Consider the following 19013-nt stretch of genomic DNA (forward strand, 5'->3'; position numbering starts at 1 on the left):
CTACTTGGGAGGCTAAGGCAGAAGAACGGAGAATCGCTTGAACTCAGGAGGTGGGGGTTGCAATGAGCCAAGCTCGTAACATTGCACTCCAGTCTGGGCAACAAGAGTAACACTCAAAAACAAAACATGAGGAATATTTTTTAACTAAAAAACACACAAGCTCAGAGAAAACATTCACAGAACAGGCTTGAGAGACTCCAAGAATCTCTAGCCTAAAAAATTGGTATCATATTTGCTCAGACAAAAGTCACTTAATACAGATTTTGACATGTGGCTTTTTATTATACAAATTGCAACATTACAACATATACAAAACATCAAGATAATATGGCTCAAAGATAAAAATGAATATCCAGAAATCAATTTAAAAAAGGAGATGTAAAAATTACGTGAAACAATTTGAATTAAAGTCTTGATCTATTTTTTAAAAGAAAAAAATAAATTACCCTAGAAAATCAAAATTACATCTCAATGATGCTCAATTAGTAAAATAGAGGTTAAAAAAATGAAATAACAAAAATGAAACCAACAAAAAGATAAAAAGCACAGAAAGAAATAAAAATTGTGTAGTGGAACTACAAAAAAAGACTAATATGCACTTCAACATTAGTAAAAAATATAAGAAAATCAAGAAGCTCAGCAAATTTCAACTAAGATTAACACAAAGAGATTTCTAACAAGACATAACATAAGCAATGTTTTAGAAGTCGCAGACAAGAAGAGAATCTGGAATTCAGGAAGAAGAAAGAGATGTGGTATTTATATGCATGCTTCTGCAAGATTACGAGTAAATTTAACAACATAAATCTTTCAGGCAAGAAGGGAGTAGGATGACATAGTTAAAGCACTGGAAAAAAAAAAAGTCTAAGCAAGAATACTATATCCAGCAAAGGTATCCTTCAAAATGAAAAAAAAATCTAACTATATCATGATATATATCAAGATCTATATCAAGATCTAACTATATCATGTCTTCAAGAGATTCACTTTAGATCCAATAAAAAAACGACTGAAAATGGCAGGATGAAAAATAGATTTTATGCAAGTGTTAACCAAATGAGAGGAGAAGAGGCAACAATTAAGTTGAAAACTGTCATATTTCACATAATTTACTTTAAGTCAAAATTGACAAGAGACAAAGTAGGACATTCAATTATAGTAAGAGGGTTCATTCACTGAGAACCTATAAATACAAGACAGTTTTCCCAAACACATAAAATACACATTGACGGAATTGAAGCAAAAATAGACAGCAATATAATAATGGAAGGATACATCAACATCCCACTTTCACTAATAAATAAAGCAAGACAGAATATCAATGAGGGAACAAAAAACTTGAATGCACTATAAAATAATTACACCTAACAAATGTATACAGACAGCAGAATACACATTCTTTTCAATAGCTCATGAAACATTTTCCTAGATGGATGACCTGTGGCACCACAAAAGTCTTAACAATTTTTTTAATTGAAATTTTATGGACAATTATTTATGGTCCAAATGGAATGATTTGAACTAGTTAGAAATCAGTTAACAGAAGAAAAGCTGAAAAATTCAAAAAGCATAAAAATTAACACACCTTTTTTTTTTTTAAGATGGAGTATTGCTCTGTCACCAGACTGGAGTGCAGTGGCACGATCTCGGCTCACTGCAACCTCCACCTCCTGGGTTCATGTGATTCCCCTGCCTCAGCCTCCCCTCCCAAGTAGCTGGGACTACAGGCACGCACCACCAAGCCCAGCTAATTTTTTGTATTTTAGTAGAGACAAGGTTTCACCATGTTGGCCAGGATGGTCTCGATCTCCTTACCTTATGATGTGCCCAACTTGGCCTCCCAAAGTGCTGGGATGACAGGCATGAGCCACCGCACCCAACAAACACACTTTTGAGCATGCTCTTTTTCAAGGGTTGGAAGACATAATATTGTGAAGATGTCCATGCTGCTTAAAGTGACCCACACGTTCAACACACCCACCCCTTTTTCAATTTTAAATTTTACTTTTCCTGGCCGGGCATGGTGGCTCACGCCTGTAATCCCAGCACTTTGGGAGGCCGAGGCAGACGGATCATGAGATCAGGAGATTGAGACCATCCTGGCTAACATAGTGAAACCCCGTCTCCACTAAAAAAAAAAAAAATTAGCCAGGCGCAGTGGCGAGCACCTGTAGTCCCAGCTACTCCAGAGGCTGAGGCAGAAGAATGGTGTGAACTCGGGAGGCAGAGCTTGCAGTGAGCCGAGATCATACCACTGCACTCCAGCCTGGGCGACAGAACGAGACTCCATCTCAAAAAAAATATATAAAAAATAAAATAAATTTTACTTTTCCAAAAAGAAAAAAACCCCACAAAATTACGTAAGGTCTCAAGGGAACATGAAAAGCCTGACAATCTTTAAAAAGAAGAAAAATATTGGAAGCCTTATGCTTAACAATTTCCAAACACAAAACAAACCTACAGCAATCAAAGCACTTTGGTACTGGTATAAAGGTAGAACACCAAAGTAATGAAACACAATGCAGCACAGATATAAACTCTTTAATATATGGTCAAGTGAGTTATTTGTACACCATATTGAAGCATTATCCACAAAAGCCAATAGGTAAAAGCAATTTAAACTTTCCTTACCAAATGAATTGATAAATATAATTTAAAATACAAAAAAGGGAATATTAATCAGCTTTTTAACAGCAGGAAATCTTCTAATATTTATTATAAAGACAAATTTTGAAGACCACATGCCAAATTAGTAAGCCAGCCACACACACAAAAACACTGTATGAATCTACTTACATGGAATATCTAAAATAGTTACATCCTTAAAAACAGAAAATAGAATGATGTTTGTAAAGGGCCAGACAATGGGAAAAATGAGTAGTGGATTCATGTGTATAGCATATTTCTTTTACAAAAATAAAATGTTCTAAAGATATGTTGTTAAAAATGTCAATATACTTAACAAAGCTGAACTATATACCTGAAAATATTAAAGAGTATACATTTTTTATTTTTTAGACAGAGTTTTGCTCTTGAAGCCCAGGCTGGAGTGCAGTGGTGCCGTCTCGGCTCACTGCAACCTCTGCCTCCCAGGTTCAAGTGATTCTTCTGCCTCAGCATCTGCAGGAGCTGGGATTACAGGTGCACACCACCACACCTGGCTAATTTTATACTTTTACTAGAGACGGGGTTTTGCCATGTTGGCCAGGCTGGTCTTGAACTTCTGACCTCAGGTGATCTGCCCGCCTTCGCCTCCCAAAGTGAAGGGATTACAGGTGTGAGCCACCATGCTCGGCCCTTGTATTTCTTACAATTAAGAATAAAACAATCATTGACTACTAACAACAACAACAAAAAGCAAATATACAAGTCATAAAATAGGGGTAATATTTACACAGGCAAACAAACACAGAAATAATTATATTGGCAACATATGTATGATTGATTAATATCTGACTTTTGTCCAAACGTTTTAATGTGTACAGAGTTGAATTATTGTCATACAAAATTATGATACATAAATAAAAACTAAAAACACAATTAATTAACGTGACATAGCCTACTGTAAAACATAAGCCACTAAAATATAAAATGGTGGAACAAAATTTAACAAAAAAATTAACCAAAAAATATTGAATCAACATAGTGTACTACTAAACAATAATTATTCTAGATAGCCATGCATTTTAACTGTGACTGCACATATTTTGGTATTTTGTTTAATTTCAACTTTTCCTATAGATTCAGAGGCCACATGTCTAGGTTTGTTACATGGGTATATTATGTATTGCTAAGGTTTGGAATAACTGCTACTACTACTCAGGTAGATAGCACAGTACCCCATAGGTAGCTTTTCGGGCCTTGTCTCTTTCCTCCCTTCCTCCTCTAGTGGTCCCCAGTGTCTATTGTTTTCATTTTTATATCCATGTATACCCAATATTTAGCTCTCACTTATAAGTAAGAACATGCAGTATTTGTCTTTCTGGGGTTTTTTTTCCATTAATTTACTTAAGTTAATGGCTTTCAGCTGCATCAGTGTTGCTACAAAGAACATAATTTTTTTTGGCTGTGTAGTATTTCAATGTGTATATAGGTACCACATATTCTTTATCCAGTCCACCACTGGTGGGCAACTAGATTGATTTCATGTCATTGCTGTTGAAGACAATAAAGTTTGAATCACTAGTATACAGTGAAAGCAGTAACATTTTATAGAAAATGCATTATAATCATTCATAAAAAGCTTTGATGAGAAAATATGAATAGGTACTTAAATAATACTAGACATACTTATTATGTCATTAATGTATAGCTGCTATTTTTGCACAAAATGTAAAGGCAAGGCGACCTTTGGAAGCAAAGCATTACATACTAAATAATATAAACAACATAAATACAGTACAACATGGTATAAAATAAAATAATTAGAAATAAATTTATACAATCACATAAAGTTTGAGAAAAGTTGATGAAAATGCTAGTAACTTTTTGTATGCAGTAAACTTAAACATATAAATCAAAGATTATAATATATGGTGTGCCTATTATCTAGTTCACTTTTTATATAACATGTATTTGAGCACATTACTTCAGAACTTGTGAAATTACAGGCATAGTTGTTACACACAAATCAGAAAGAAAAACATATATATAAGACACAGCCCTAGTAGTCTTCATAGTAAAGATAAAATTATAAAATAATAGTTATTAAGAAATAGGTAACAATTTGGAATTTATTATGTGCTGGACAGTGTTCTAAGTAACCTATGGTATTAGTGTTTTTAGGAATTCTGTGAGGTGAGTAGATAAAATCAACTATTCCACAGTAGAGGCATTTGTCATATAGAATTTAAATTTCTAAGTTTAGTTCCTGCTAAGAAAAATATACTTTTGAAGTAAAATAGATGTTTAGATTTTCTTGTACTTAATCAGATGCTTTGTGCTCTGATAAAAGTTCTCACTTTCATTTTCTGTATGATCAACTGACTGGAAATTATAAAGCAGAAACATGTAACATCTGTCCCGGGCCTCTCTCAAATCTCTTAACCAAATCTCCCTACTCCTCTCACAGATGTCTAACATAACTATGCACAGATTTTTAAAAAACAGCTCCAAAAATTTGGACAAATTTTCCAGATCCCTCAAAGCAATAGAAGAGCAGTTAGATTATTTAGATCCTTACAACATAAAAAGGAGTTGTCTCTCACCGTGAATGCACCAGCAGATTAAATGGATAGAAGACTTAAAGAATTCAAAAGCTTAATAAGCATACATCAAAAAATTGTCCTCCATGACAGTAAGAGGCTTTTCAAGAATAGCCTCCCAATCCACATTTTAAACTCTTGTTTTCTCCTTCACTTTTGGACCTTTCATATGTGTTATCTGCTAAATCATTCATACCTATCTGAGTGTATGGCTATTCTTTCCACTCATTTCACATTCCAGTCCAGTAATACTTTCTATGCTGCAAAAGGTAACCAGGTCTAGCTTAAAGACTTCCAACACAACTGTTCTTTCCTTCAACAGCAATTGGTCTAAGTAAAACACAATCAACTCCCAGTATTATCCTCAGGAGAAATCTAAAACAATGGGTCTGTTTAAAGTTCTGATTAATAGAGTCTGTCTCCCTTAATATGAAAATGATGGAGTAATGAGAATTATAGTTTGTATCTGCTAGAAGGTGAATGTTGTTATAATACTAGAGGAACTGCCATGCCACAGTCATCTAAGGAAGCAAAGGATTATAGAATCTGACAAGAAAATGAGGAAAAATCTCTTTAACTTAGAAATTACACACAAAAGTCCAAAGACATAACTGAGAACATGTTTGTGAAGCACTAAAAAATCTATAGCCTGGCTCATTGCTACAGCCATTCTTGAAGCAAGTCTTTATAGATTAGATGGCTGTTTTTAAGCTTTCAAATTTCATAAAAGGATCACATAACATAAAAAAAAGACAGAAAACATACCCCACTTGAAGAAATAAATTTCCAAAACTCAATCCTTAAGAAAAGATCTTTGCATTATCTGACAAAGATGTCAAAATAATGAGACTAAGTATGCTCAATAACAAAAATAGAACAAAGATTTTAAAAAAAGAACCCAGTAGAAATTGTGGCAGAAAAATAATTGTTGAAAAATTTTGTAGAGTCACAACAGAATTAATGATCAGAAAACAAAAATCAGAAAACTAAAGACATATTATTTATAAACATTGAGTCATGAAAAAAGTAAAACAAAAAAAGTTGAAAAACATCAACATGGAATATGTAACTTATTAGATATGATTAAGGAGACCAATGTATTCATGAAAGGAGTCTTTGAAGAAGAATGCAGGGGAAAAGTCATAGAAAGGTTATTTGAAGAAAAAAGGGACTCACTAAGAACTTCCTAAATTTCAAAGTGATGAAAAAAAATGCTACCCCAGGGATACTTAATCTGGGAGAAATTTACTTTAAAAATAAGACAAAAATAAAGACTTTCTAATATGAACCAAAGGTAAGGGTATTCATTACCCCTAGAAGAGTCTTATAAGAACTACTACATGGAGTCCATTATGTTGACAGACATGGTGGTTCACACCTGTAATCCTAGCAACTTTGTAGGCTGAGGCAGAAGAAGAATCATTTTAGGCTGCGAGTTTGAGACCAGCCTGGGTGATATAGTGAGACTCCTTCTCAAAGAAGAGACCTTGATAATAATTTTGTTTTTCAGGGACAGGGTTTTAAAACCTGCTAGAACTAAAGATTGATTGGAGTCATTTTGAAAAGGCAGGTCCTCATATAGGTGGCAAACTTGAAAACCCTTGGTCTTTGGCTACAGGTCAAGAAATGGTTCAACTATTTTGACTTAAAATTCTGTAGTGACTCCATAACCATCTCTAGCTCCTTCCAGCCGTAGCCTAGGAGTGGTTCTGCATATCCAGAGACCCAGGGAAAGATGCCTATTTGTGGTTATAGCAGTAGGTCTGCAGAACTTGGCCTTTACTGTGCTCTCTGAAACAGTTCAGTGACTCAGTTTCAGCACTGAGAGTCACAGTCTGTGGCAAGTTCTGCCAACCTAAGTATTCAAAGAGTTACTTGGGGAAATCTTGCCACATACTCAGTAAGAAACACACATCAGGCACACCATATACCAGCCGTACTGCAGAACACTGCCCTAGTGCTGGCCCTACAGATCAAAGTCCTAAAGGCAATTCAGTCTGCCAAGAAGTAAGACAGGATTAACAACTATCCAGTCTCCTGGTAACAAACCCACTAAAGGCAAACTCCACAACAGACCAAGAAGCAGTCAAGCAACCCACGTATAACCCCTCTCCACTGCATACCCAAAAAGATTCTATCAGCTAATTGACCCAAGAGAAGATTTGTACCTGCTGAGAGCAGTCTATAAAATTGGAAAATTTAGATTCAATAAATGCCCTATTAAAATTTTAGTAAAATTTTTCAAAGTAATAGAAAATTCAATCTTAAAATTTATATGGAATTACAAGAAACGCTGAATATCCAAAGCAGTTTTGAGGATTAAAAACAAAGCTAGAGGCATTATACTTTCTGATTTTAAACCACATCTGAAGACTACTGTAATAAAAACAGGATGATGTGTGCATAAAAATGCACACCGACATCAGTGGAGCAGAATGGAGAGCCCAGAAACAAATCCATCCATGTAAGATCAACTCATCTTTGACACTGAGCCACTGAGAATGCATAATGCAGAAAGTACAGTCTCTTCCATGCTTGGGACTGGGAAAAGGGAATACCCACAAGTAAAAGAATAAAATTAGACCACTTTTCTTATAATATTTAAAAATTAACTAAATATAAAATAAAGACTCTAATGCTAATGACATAAATTCTTAATAATCCTAAAAGAAAACATATGAAGAAACCTTGATATTGGTCTTGAAGTGAATTTTTGGATACGACAGCAAAAGTACAGCAATAAAAGCAAATATAAACAAATTAAACTGCATCAAACTAAAACACTTCTGTAGAACCAAGAAAAAATAGAATAAGAAAACCATATCTGGTAGGTGGTTAGTATCAAAAATATATAAGAAACTCATGCAAATAAAAGGCAACAACTATAATAGTAATAATAACAAAATTTAAAAATAAGCCAAGGACTAAATAAATGTTTACAAATGAAAACATACAGTTGGGCAACAGGTATATAGAAAGGTGCTCAATGTCACCAATCCGGCAGATGCAAATTAAATTCATTGTGAGATATTACTTTATACCTGTTAGGACTGCTAATATCAAGAAGAAGATGTATAACAAGCGTTGACAAGAATATATTAAAGAAAAGATGCTGTACAATTTTGGTGACGTGCAATTTTTTTAGAGACATTATGAAAGCTAGTGTGTACGTTCCTTTGAAATTTTTTTAATAGTACTACTTACTATACAATTCAGCTATCTCATTTCTGCATATACAATAAATTTACTATCTCAAAGCAATACCTGCACCTCCATGTTCATTGAAACATTTTTCACAATTGTCAAGATATGAAAGCAATCTAAGTGTTTGTGGAAACTGACTGTACAAAAAAAAAACATGGTATATATACAAAATAGAATATTAATCAGCCATAAAAAATAATAAAACTCTGCCATTTCTACAACATGGATGGACCTAGATGACGTTATGCCAAGTGAAATAGCACAGAAACAAAAATACTGTATGATCTCACTTCTATGGAGAATATAATAAGGTTGGACTCCTAGAAGAAGAGAGTATAGAGGTGAGTGCTAGGCCCTGGAGGTGGAGAAAGTAGAGTATGTTGTTCAAATGGTACAAATTTTCAGTTAAAAGGCAAACAAGTTATGGTAACCTAAGGTACAGCTTTATGACTACCGAAAGTAATACTGTTATGTATGCTGAAAATTTGCTGAGAGATCTTAATTGTTCTCACTACAAAAAAGGTAACTTGTAAGGTCATAAATGTGTTTGTTCATTAATTTGACTGTATTAATCATTTCTTTATGTATACACATATAAAATCAATACATTGTATACAATACATAGGTATTCAATTATTATTTGTGAAAAAATTCGCGTTACTGGGATTATATGTGTGTCATACACATGCATATATAAATGTGTTTATATATATACATATGAATGACACAATCACAGTAAGCTTTATACTAAATAAAATCACAAAATGATGTTATTTAAAATAAAGTTAAAATTGAGAGTTTAATATGGACTCAGCAGGCCGGGCGCAGTGGCTCATACCTGTAATCCCAGCACTTTGGGAGGCCAAGGCAGGCAGATCACCTGAGGTTGGGAGTTCGAGACCAGCCTGACCAATATGGAGAAACCCCGTCTCTACTAAAAATACAAAATTAGCCAGGTGTGGTGGCACATGCCTGTAATCCCAGCTACTAGGGAGGCTGAGGCAGAAGAATCACTTGAACCTGGGAGGTGGAGGTTGCAGGGAGCCGAGATCGCACCATTGCACTCCAGCTTGGGCAACAAGAGCAAAACTCTGTCTCAAAAAACAGAAAACAAAACAAAACAAAAAATACTCAGCAATGTTTTAAGCTCCCCAATGACAGAGTATATTTAATAAACATATGAAGTAGATACACTGAACTATATTACATACAGTTGAGGAATTTGGCCATATTTCCCAACATTTGTTTATATGAAAAGAACAACATTTGAAGTAACACAATTTTAGAGTTTGTTTCATTTAGGGAGATGCTTAGTGTTTTGATATAATTACTGAGCATAAATTTCTGTAAAATCACATTTGAAGGCTCCATAGAATAGAAAATTATAAAGCAGGAAGTATACATCTTTTTGTGGTGTTCCTGGGATTTCTGATCCAAATTGTAATACCACCAAAACTTATATATTTAGACATTATCCAAAAACAGAACTTAAAAAATGGTTTAATATAGTTTCTCAAAAATACAGATATTGCTGTTTCCCCAAAGCAATGGAAAAGCAGTCAAATCACACATTTTCTGTCAAGCCATGAAAGACTTTCATTATTGCTGTAAACTAAAAACAAAACAAAACAAAACACACACACACACACACACATATTACTGAAGGGAAGTACAGTGCTTGGAAAATTCACAAGAATGGGACAAAAAATGCCCCTATGTTAAAGCAAAAGAAAGAAATGAAGGTTTCTCAGAAACCATTTCCACTGGAGCAGAGCTTCTGGAAGCATGTTTAAAGGTCTGGCTTCCTCCTTGACATTGGAAACTGCCATTTGTGTCATTTGCTTCATTCACTCCCACCTACCTGGGTGTTTGGCTACTGCCTCCTGTCTCTTCACTTTCCAGGGCTCTTTTCTTTGCTCCAGACAGGTCATCAAGTCTGGCTTAAAGATAGCAAGACCTGTTTTATTAGAAAAAAATAACATGACTCTTGCTAGGATAATCCGATTACCAATCTAGTACTGTGCTCAGTAGAGAAGAGAGAACATTATAGAAGACTCTAGAAAATTAATTTCAATATACTGTTTCCTAACAGAAACTTTAGAATATTTAGAAAGTATTTTAAATTTGTGGTTCTTAGCTCTATTACCCAGTAATACTGAATCAAAAATCAGCTGTGAAAATTGCATTTTTAGGTGTGGGTAACAATATTTTATGCTACTAAATTTCTGATATTACCACTAATTTAGACTGAAGTATACAGATGAGCTCAAAAAAGGGAAAGATTAATGTTAAGATGAAACATCTTGAAAATTATATTTTCTACCTCAACAGATACCCAATTTTTTCTTTTTGAAGCAGGATTCTGAAACTCATTTATGCAAAGCAGAACCTCCAAAAGAACCAGAAGAAAATAAAATATTTAATGTAGAATATGAGTTGTATATTGAAGTTATTCTCACCCAAGGAGACCAGGTTTCCATAGTTCTCTAACATCACATCCCTATACAAACGCTGCTGAGCAGAGTCCAGGCATTCCCACTCTTCTGGGGAGAATTCTATGGCCACATCCCTGAATGTCAACACTCCCTGGAAAACAAAACATATTTACCAAGTGACCATAGAAAGAATTCTTGATTTGACATCAGGTAAAATGACAGTAAAGAGAGCTGGTTCTGACTGATGTGAGTTACTGGAGTTATCCAATAGGATACTTTCTAGCACAGAAATATTCTCTAGTGTATTTTTAACTCTGAGAAAAGATGGCATAAGATCATGAAACCAGTGTATGTGCAATACTTTTCTTGATGATACAGTATAAAATAAAGGACATTAACACAGGCATGTACATTTCTTAATGCTGTATTTACATAATACAAGAAAAGTTGTCTATAGCTCCCATATGGAAACTTCATGGTGAGTTAAAAGCATACTTCTCAAATCTTATTGTGTACAGCAATGAACAGGAGATCTTGTTAAAACCTAGATTTTGACTCTGAAGATCTAGGGTAAAGCTTGAGTTTCCAAATTTGTAAGAAGTTTGCCAGTGGTATCGTTGCTTCTGGCCCAAGGAGAATATTTTGTCAAAAATTCAGTAAGTGGCACAGCCTAGGTTTTTTTGACCAATAAAGAAAGACGAGAGTCTTCATTTTCCATAGCAAACGATATGCAAAGAGAAGGTAGGAAGAAAGAAGAGCTGTCAGATTAAACATGGCTTAACCTTGTTTTTGCACATCACTTGATAAAACTCCCCAAGGTACCTATTAATAGAGAAAAATAATTAACTGCAGAGTGAAAAGTATCTGTCAGAGAGCATATTTACCAAGTAAATAAATTAAGATCAACTATATTAAAAGAAATTTGTATCAGGTGCTGATTAACAAAGAAGGATACAAGACTACTGTGCTATTATTAACATTAACACAAAAAAGGGTCAACTTAATCTGAGTCGAGTCACGAGGAAACAATCAGTTTTAAGCAAAATGTAAGCTACAAATATCTCCCATGTTCTGTAAGCTCTAAGTTTTGGTTAAACTTTTTTTTTTTTTTAAACTTTAAGTTCTGGGATACATGTGCAGAATGTGCAGGTTTGTTATATAGGTATACATGTGTCATGGTGGATTGCTGCACCTATCAACCCATCATCTAGGTTTTAAGCCCCACATGCATTAGGTATTTGTCCTAATGCTCTCCCTCCCATTGCTCCCATCTGCTGACAGGCCCTGGTGTGTGAGGTTTCCCTCCCTGTGTCCATGTGTTCTCACTGTTCAAATCCTACTTATGAGTGAGAACATGCGGTGTTTGGTTTTCTGTTCCTGTGTTAGTTTGTTAGTTTGCTGAGAATGATGGTTCCAGCTTCATCCACGTCCCGGCAAAGGACATGAACTCATTCCTTTTTATGGCTGCATAGTATTCCATGGTGTATATGTGCCACATTTTCTTTATCCAGTCTATCATTGATGGGCATTTGGGTTGGTTGCAAGTCTTTGCTATTGTAAATAGTGCTGCAGTAAACATACGTGTGCACGTGTCTTTATAGTAGAATGATTTATAATCCTTTGTGCATATACCCAGTAATGAGATTGCCGGGTCAAATGGTATTTCTGGTTCTAGATCCTTGAGGAATCACCACACTGTCTTCCACAATGGTTGAACTAATTTACACTCCCAACAGTGTAAAAGCATTCCTATTTCTCCACATCCTCGCCAGTATCTGTTTCCTGACTTTTTAATGCTCGCCATTCTAACTGGTGTGAGATAGTATCTCATTGTGGTTTTGATTTGCATTCCTCTAATGACCAGTGATGATGAACTTTTATGTTTGTTGGCTGCATAAATGTCTTCTTTTGAGAAGTGTCTGTTCACATCCCTCGCCCACTTTTTGATGGGGTTGCTTTTTTCTTGTAAATTTGTTTAAGTTCCTTGTTGATTCTGGGTATTTGCCCTTTGTCAGATGGATAGATTGCAAAAATTTTTTCCCATTCTGTAGGCTGCCTGTTCACTCTGATGACAGTTTCTTTTGCTACGCAGAAGCTCTTTGGTTTAATTAGATCCCATTTGTCAATTTTGGCTTTTGTTGCCATTGCTTTTGGTGTTTTAGTCATGAAGTCTTTGCCCACGCCTATGTCCTAAACGGTACTACCTAGGTTTTCTTCTAGGGTTTTCATGGTTTTAGGTTTTACATTTAAGTCTTTAATCCATCTTGAGTTAATTTTTGTATAAGGTGTAAGGAAGGGGGGTCCAGTTTCTGTTTTCTGCATATGGCTAGCCGGTTTTCCAAGCACCATTTATTAAATAGGGAATCCATTCCCCATTGCTTATTTTTGTCAGGTTTGTCAAAGATAAGATGGTTGTATATGTGTGGTGTTATTTCTGAGGCCTCTGTTCTGTTACATTGGTCTATATATCTGTTTTGGTACCAGTACCATGCTGTTTTGGTTACTGTAGCCTTGTAGTATAGTTTGAAGTCAGGTAGTGTGATGCCTCCAGCTTTGTTCTTTTTGCTTATGACTGTGTTGACTATATGGGCTCTTTTTTGGTTCCATATGAAATTTAAAGTATTTTTTCTAATTCTGTGAAGAAAATCAATAGTAGCGTGATGGGAACAGCATCGAATCTATAAATTACTTTGGGTAGTATTGCCATTTTCATGATATGGATTCTTCCTATCCATGAGCATGGATTTTTTTTCCATTTGTTTGTGTCCTCTTTTATTTCCTTGCTTTAGCATCCTAGAGAGAAGTCTCTTCTATTTTTTATTCAGAACTTTCTGAGTTATCCTGGGCAATAAAGACCATTCTCATTAAATGTGCATTTTTCTAAGCAGTTTCGTATAGGTTTAATGGAAGCTAAACAGTACATGGTCTCCTTCTTCACTGATAACCGAAGACCTGATCCCATCTCAAACAGGAATCTTGGGCCTCCACGCCCTTCCATGTTGGACAGCCACAAAAGAAACATTTGTAATGTTGCAGGTATAAATTCATGGTGACAATTTTTTCACGGCTTATTAAAAGCTGGGATGTAGGGAATAAGGAGAAGGCTCTGGTATATAAGGAAAATGTATTTCTCAGAGCCCCTTGACTATCATGAGAATAAAAAGTGAAAAAGGAGTTAAACTGATAAGGCAAAACATCACAAGTAGCATGTTGCGTGAAGTCAGGGACCCTGAATGGAGGGAACAACTGGAGCTGCGGCAGAGGAACATGAATTGTGAAAATTTCATGGACATTTATCAGTTCCCAAATAATACTTTTGTAATTTCTTATGCCTGTCTTTAATCTCTTAATCTGTTATCTTCGTAAGCTGAGGATGTACGTCACCTCAGGACCACTGTGATAATTGTGTTAACCGTACAAATTGATTGTAAAACATGTGTGTTTAAACAATATGAAATCATTGCACCTTGAAGAAGAACAGAATAACAGCAATTTTTAGGGAACAAGGGAAGACAACCATAAGGTCTGAGTGCCTGCGGGGTCAGGCAAAAAGAGCCATATTTTTCTTCTTGCAGAGAGCCTATAAACAGGCATGCAAGTAGGAGAGATATCGCTAAATTCTTTTCCTAGCAAGGAATATTAATACTAATACCCTGAGAAAGGAATGCACTCCTGGGGGGAGGTCTATAAATGGCAGCTCTGGGAGTGTCTGTCTTGTGTGGTTGAGATAAGGACTGAGATACACCCTGGTTTCCTGCAGTACCCTCAGGCTTATTAGGGTGGGGAAAAACTCTGCCCCGGTAAATTTGTGGTCAGACCGGTTCTCTGCTCTTGAAACCTGTTTTCTGTTGTTTAAGATGTTTATCAAGACAATATGTGCACAGCTGAACCCAGACCCTTATCGGTTCTGTTTTGCCTTTTGTCCTGTTGCGTCAGAAGCATGTGATCTTTGTCCTGCTTTGTGCCCTTCGAAGCATGTGATCTTTGTACCTACTCCCTGTTTTACACCCCCTCCCCTTTTGAAACCCTTAATAAAAACTTGCTAGTCTGAGACTCAGGTGGGTATCACAGTCCTACCGATATGTGATGTCACCCCTGGTGGCCCAGCTGTAAAATTCCTCTTTTTGTACTCTTTCTCTTTATTTCTCAGCCGGCCGACACTTATGGAAAATAGAAAGACCCCATGTTGAAATACTGGGGGCAGGTTCCCCCGATAGTAGAGAAGTAAACATTTGCAAGTTCTACACACATGATATTTCAGAAGAAAAAGTGGACAGTCTCTGACCTGAGCCACATTCACCTCAGAATAAGCCATTTCTTTCTTTTTCTCCTTCTCTGTGATCCCTTTCCAGTGTGATTATCTGCACAAATTACACCTGTTTCTTGAGAATATGCCTTTGAAGTATGAGCAAAACTCCTTCCCCTGAAACCACCACACCCACAGGCAGAAGGACCTAGAATTGCAGATAAAGTCTGCCTTTGTCCTTTATCACAAGAGAGGTTCAGAACCAGTAAAGTCCTACATAAAAACCAAAATGTGAGTTTCCCCTTTCCAACACTCAGTTGCCTTTCTCTGCCACAGATGCCAGAAATTTCTACTGCAGTAATGGGAATATGGGCCACACTGACCTGCCCCTACCAAATCCAAGCAGAGCAGTCTCTATGATCTTCATTTGGAACTAAAGCTAAACTCACCTCTCGTGAATGTATCTGAAAGCACTCGTGATTGACCCTGGGCTCACCTTAGCCTCACTAGCCTCACATGTGGCACTTAATTCAAACAACATGGCTGCAGGGGAAGTGGAGCAAGATGACTAAATAGCACCCTCCAGCAATCATCCCCCAGATAAAACACCAAATAGAATGACCATCCAAATAAGAAGCATCTTCATAAGAGCAAAAAACTCTGGGGAGTGCTCACAGGACCTAGTTTTAGCATCAAATCAAAGAGGCATTGAAGAGGGTAAAAAAGAAAGCCGTTAATTGCCAACAGCAGCCCTCCTCCATTCCCTGGCAGTGCAGCTCGGCAGAGAGAGAAAATCCGCACTCTCCCTTACAGAAGGGAGAGTGCGGTGATTGTGAGACTGTGCAGTAAAACTCAGTGCTGCCTGTCATAGCAGAAAGCAGCATGGGGCAGAATTCAGCCAGAGCCTACAGACGGAGCACTCGGACTAGCCCTAGTCAGAGAGGAATTGTCCATTTCAGTAATCAAAACCTGAGTTTCAGGTAGCCCCACCACCATGGGCTAAAGCACTCTGGGGTTCTAAATAAACTTGAAAGGCAGTCTAAGCCACTGGGACTGCAACTCCTGGGCAAATCCTGGTGCTTTGCTAGGCTCAGAGCCAGAAAACTTGAGGTGCATGTGACCTTGTGAGATGCCAACTGGGATGGCCAAGAAAGTGCCTGCATTACCCTTACCCTAGGCACAGGCAGTGCAGTTCACAGCTCCAGGAGAAAATCTTTCTTTCTACTTGAGGAAAGAGAGAAGAGTTAAAAAGAAACTTTGTCCTGCAACTGGGACATCATCTCAGCCACAGTAGAATATGGCACCAGAAAAAGCCCTGAGGCCCCTATTCTAGGACTTAGTTCCTGAGTGACAGTTCTAGACATACCCTGGGCCAGAAGAGAACACACTGCCTTGAAGGGAAGGTATCAGTTTTGGCAGGATTCATCACCTGCTGAGTAAAGAGCCCTTGGGCCTTGAATAAACACCAGCAGTAACCAGTAAGCAGTAACTTGCTGCAGCCCTTTGGCTGGTGAGACCCAGTGCAGTGCAATCCAAGCTGCCGCAGCCATGTGGAGAGACTCCTGCTTGAGGAAAAGAGAGGGAAGAAGAAGAGACTTTGTCTTGAAGCTTGATTACCAGCTCAGCCATAGTGGGGTAGCCGTAAGAAGATAGCTCCTGAGGTCTCTGATTTCAGGCCTTGGCTCCTGGATGACATTTCTGGAACGACCCTAGGTCAGAAAAAAACCCACTTCCCGGCCGGGCGCGGTGGCTCACGCCTGTAATCCCAGCACTTTGGGAGGCTGAGGCGGGCGGATCACAAGGTCAGGAGATGGAGACCAACCTGGCTAACATGGTGAAACCCCGTCTCCACTAAAAAATACAAAAAAATTAGCCGACGCGGTGGTGGACGCCTGTAGTCCCAGCTACTTGGGAGGCTGAGGCAAGAGAATGGCGGGTACCCGGGAGGCAGAGCTTGCAGTGAGCCAAGATTGCTCCACTGCACTCCAACCCGGGCTACAGAGCGAGACTCCGTCTCAAAAACAAAACAAAACAAAAAAACCCCACTTCCCTGAAACAAAAGAAGCAGGCTTGGCAGAGTTCACCACAAGCTGACCGAAGACCCCTTAGGTCTTGAGTGGATATCAGCAGTAGCCTAGCAGTACTTGTTGTGGACTCTGGGTGGTGGTGGCCATGGGGAGTGGCTTCTTATGCTTGATAAAGGAGAAAAAAGAGTAGGAAGGATGTTGTCTCATGGCCTCGGTGCCAGCTAAGCCACAGCAGAATAGGGCACCAAGTAAATTCCTAAGGTTTCTGACTCCATGTTCTTGCTACCAAAGGCATTTTGCTACCCCCAGCCCAGAGCTCACCGTCCTGAAGGAAAGGACATGAGCCTGGCTGGATTCACCACCTACTGAAGAGAACTTGGGTCTTGAGTGAACATCTGCAGTAGCTAGGTAGTGGTCACCGTGGGCCTTATGTGAGAGCCAGTCCTGTGCTAGCTTGGGGTCTGACTTAGTGTAGTCCTAGTGACGGTGGCCACAGGGGTGCTTGTGTTACACCCACCTCAGCTCCAGGCAGCTTAGCATGGAGAGAGAGAGAAATTCCATTCATTTGGCAGAATGTAAAAAAATAGAAAGAGTCTGCCTGGTAACCCAGAGACTCTCTTGGATCTTAACTATGACCACCAAAGTGGTACCTCTACAAGTCTGCAAGCATCACAGTGTTATTTAGGTTGGGGTGCCCCCTAATGCAGATATGACTGCAATGATCAAAGACTTAGATTACAACACTCAATTCCCTTTGAATACTTGGAAAGCCTTTCTAAGAAGGACAGGTATTAAAAAGCCCAGAATGCAAAAACTAAAATAAATACCTAACTCATTAATGCCCAGACTTCAATGAACATCCACAAAAATTAAGACTATTCAGGAAAACACAACCTCATTAAATGAGCTAAATAAGGCACTAGTGTGCAAATCCTGAGACAGAGATATGTAACCTTTCAGACAGGAAATTCAAAAAAGCTCAGCAAAATTCAAAATAACAAAAAAAAAAGAAGAAATTCAGAATCTGATCCAATAAACTTGATAAATTGATTAAAATCATTTTGAAGAATCTAGCAAAAATTCTGGTGCCGAAAATTCAAAAGACATTGAAGAATGCATTAGTCTCTCAACAGCAGAACTGATGAAGCAGAAGAATTAGTGAGTTTGAACACAGGTTATTTGAAAAGATACAGTGAGATGAGACCAAAAAAAAAAAAGCCTCAAGAGGGCAACTCTAAGAAATATGGCCTTAAAGAGGAGGAAGAGAAAATGTTCTGGGTAGAAAGTTTACTCAAAGGGATAACTAGAACTTCCCATACCTAAAAAAAAAGTATTAATATTCAAGTACAAGAAGGTTATAGAATACCAAGCACAATTCACTTAAATATGACTGCCTGAAGTTTTTTTTTTTTTTTTAGACAGAGTCTCGCTCTGTCACCCAGGCTGGAGTGCAGTTGCACAATCTCGGCTCACTGCAAGCTCCACCTCCCAGGTTCATGCCATTCTCCTGCCTCAGCCTCCCAAGTAGCTGGGACTACAGGCGCCCACCACCACGCTTGGCTAATTTTTTGTATTTTTTAAGTAGAGATAGGGTTTCACCGTGTTAGTCAGGATGGTCTCAATCTCCTGACTTCGTGATCCGCCCGCCTCAGACTCCCAAAGTGCTGGGATTACAGGTGTGAGCCATCGCGCCCGGCCGACTACCTGAAGATCTTTAATAAAACTCTCAAAGGTCAAAGATAAAGGATTCTAAAAGCAGCAAGAGAAAAGAAACAAATAACATTCAAACAAGCACCAATATGTTTGACAGTGGACTCTTCAGTGGAAATCTTACAGGCCAGGAGATGGAAATCTTACAGGCCAGAACTTTTATCCTAGAATAATACATCCAGCAAAA

The 19013-nt window shown here is 37.6% G+C and overlaps 1 protein-coding gene across 2 annotated transcripts in view; it reads right to left on the reverse strand.

Annotated features, from left to right (window-relative positions):
• Window positions 1-19013, reverse strand: part of ZNF736 (zinc finger protein 736) — a 43489-nt gene that overhangs the window by 9269 nt on the left and 15207 nt on the right. For both annotated transcript variants that reach the window (XM_030797559.1, XM_030797560.1), the window contains exons 2-3: window positions 10868-10994; window positions 10270-10365 (exon numbers count right to left, since the gene is read on the reverse strand). In XM_030797559.1, coding sequence (XP_030653419.1) covers window positions 10270-10365; window positions 10868-10994 — 223 coding nt within the window. The remainder of the gene's footprint in view (window positions 1-10269; window positions 10366-10867; window positions 10995-19013) is intronic.

The sequence above is a fragment of the Nomascus leucogenys genome, chromosome 17, assembly GCF_006542625.1.
Source record: "Nomascus leucogenys isolate Asia chromosome 17, Asia_NLE_v1, whole genome shotgun sequence".
Classification (NCBI taxonomy): Eukaryota; Metazoa; Chordata; class Mammalia; order Primates; family Hylobatidae; genus Nomascus; species Nomascus leucogenys.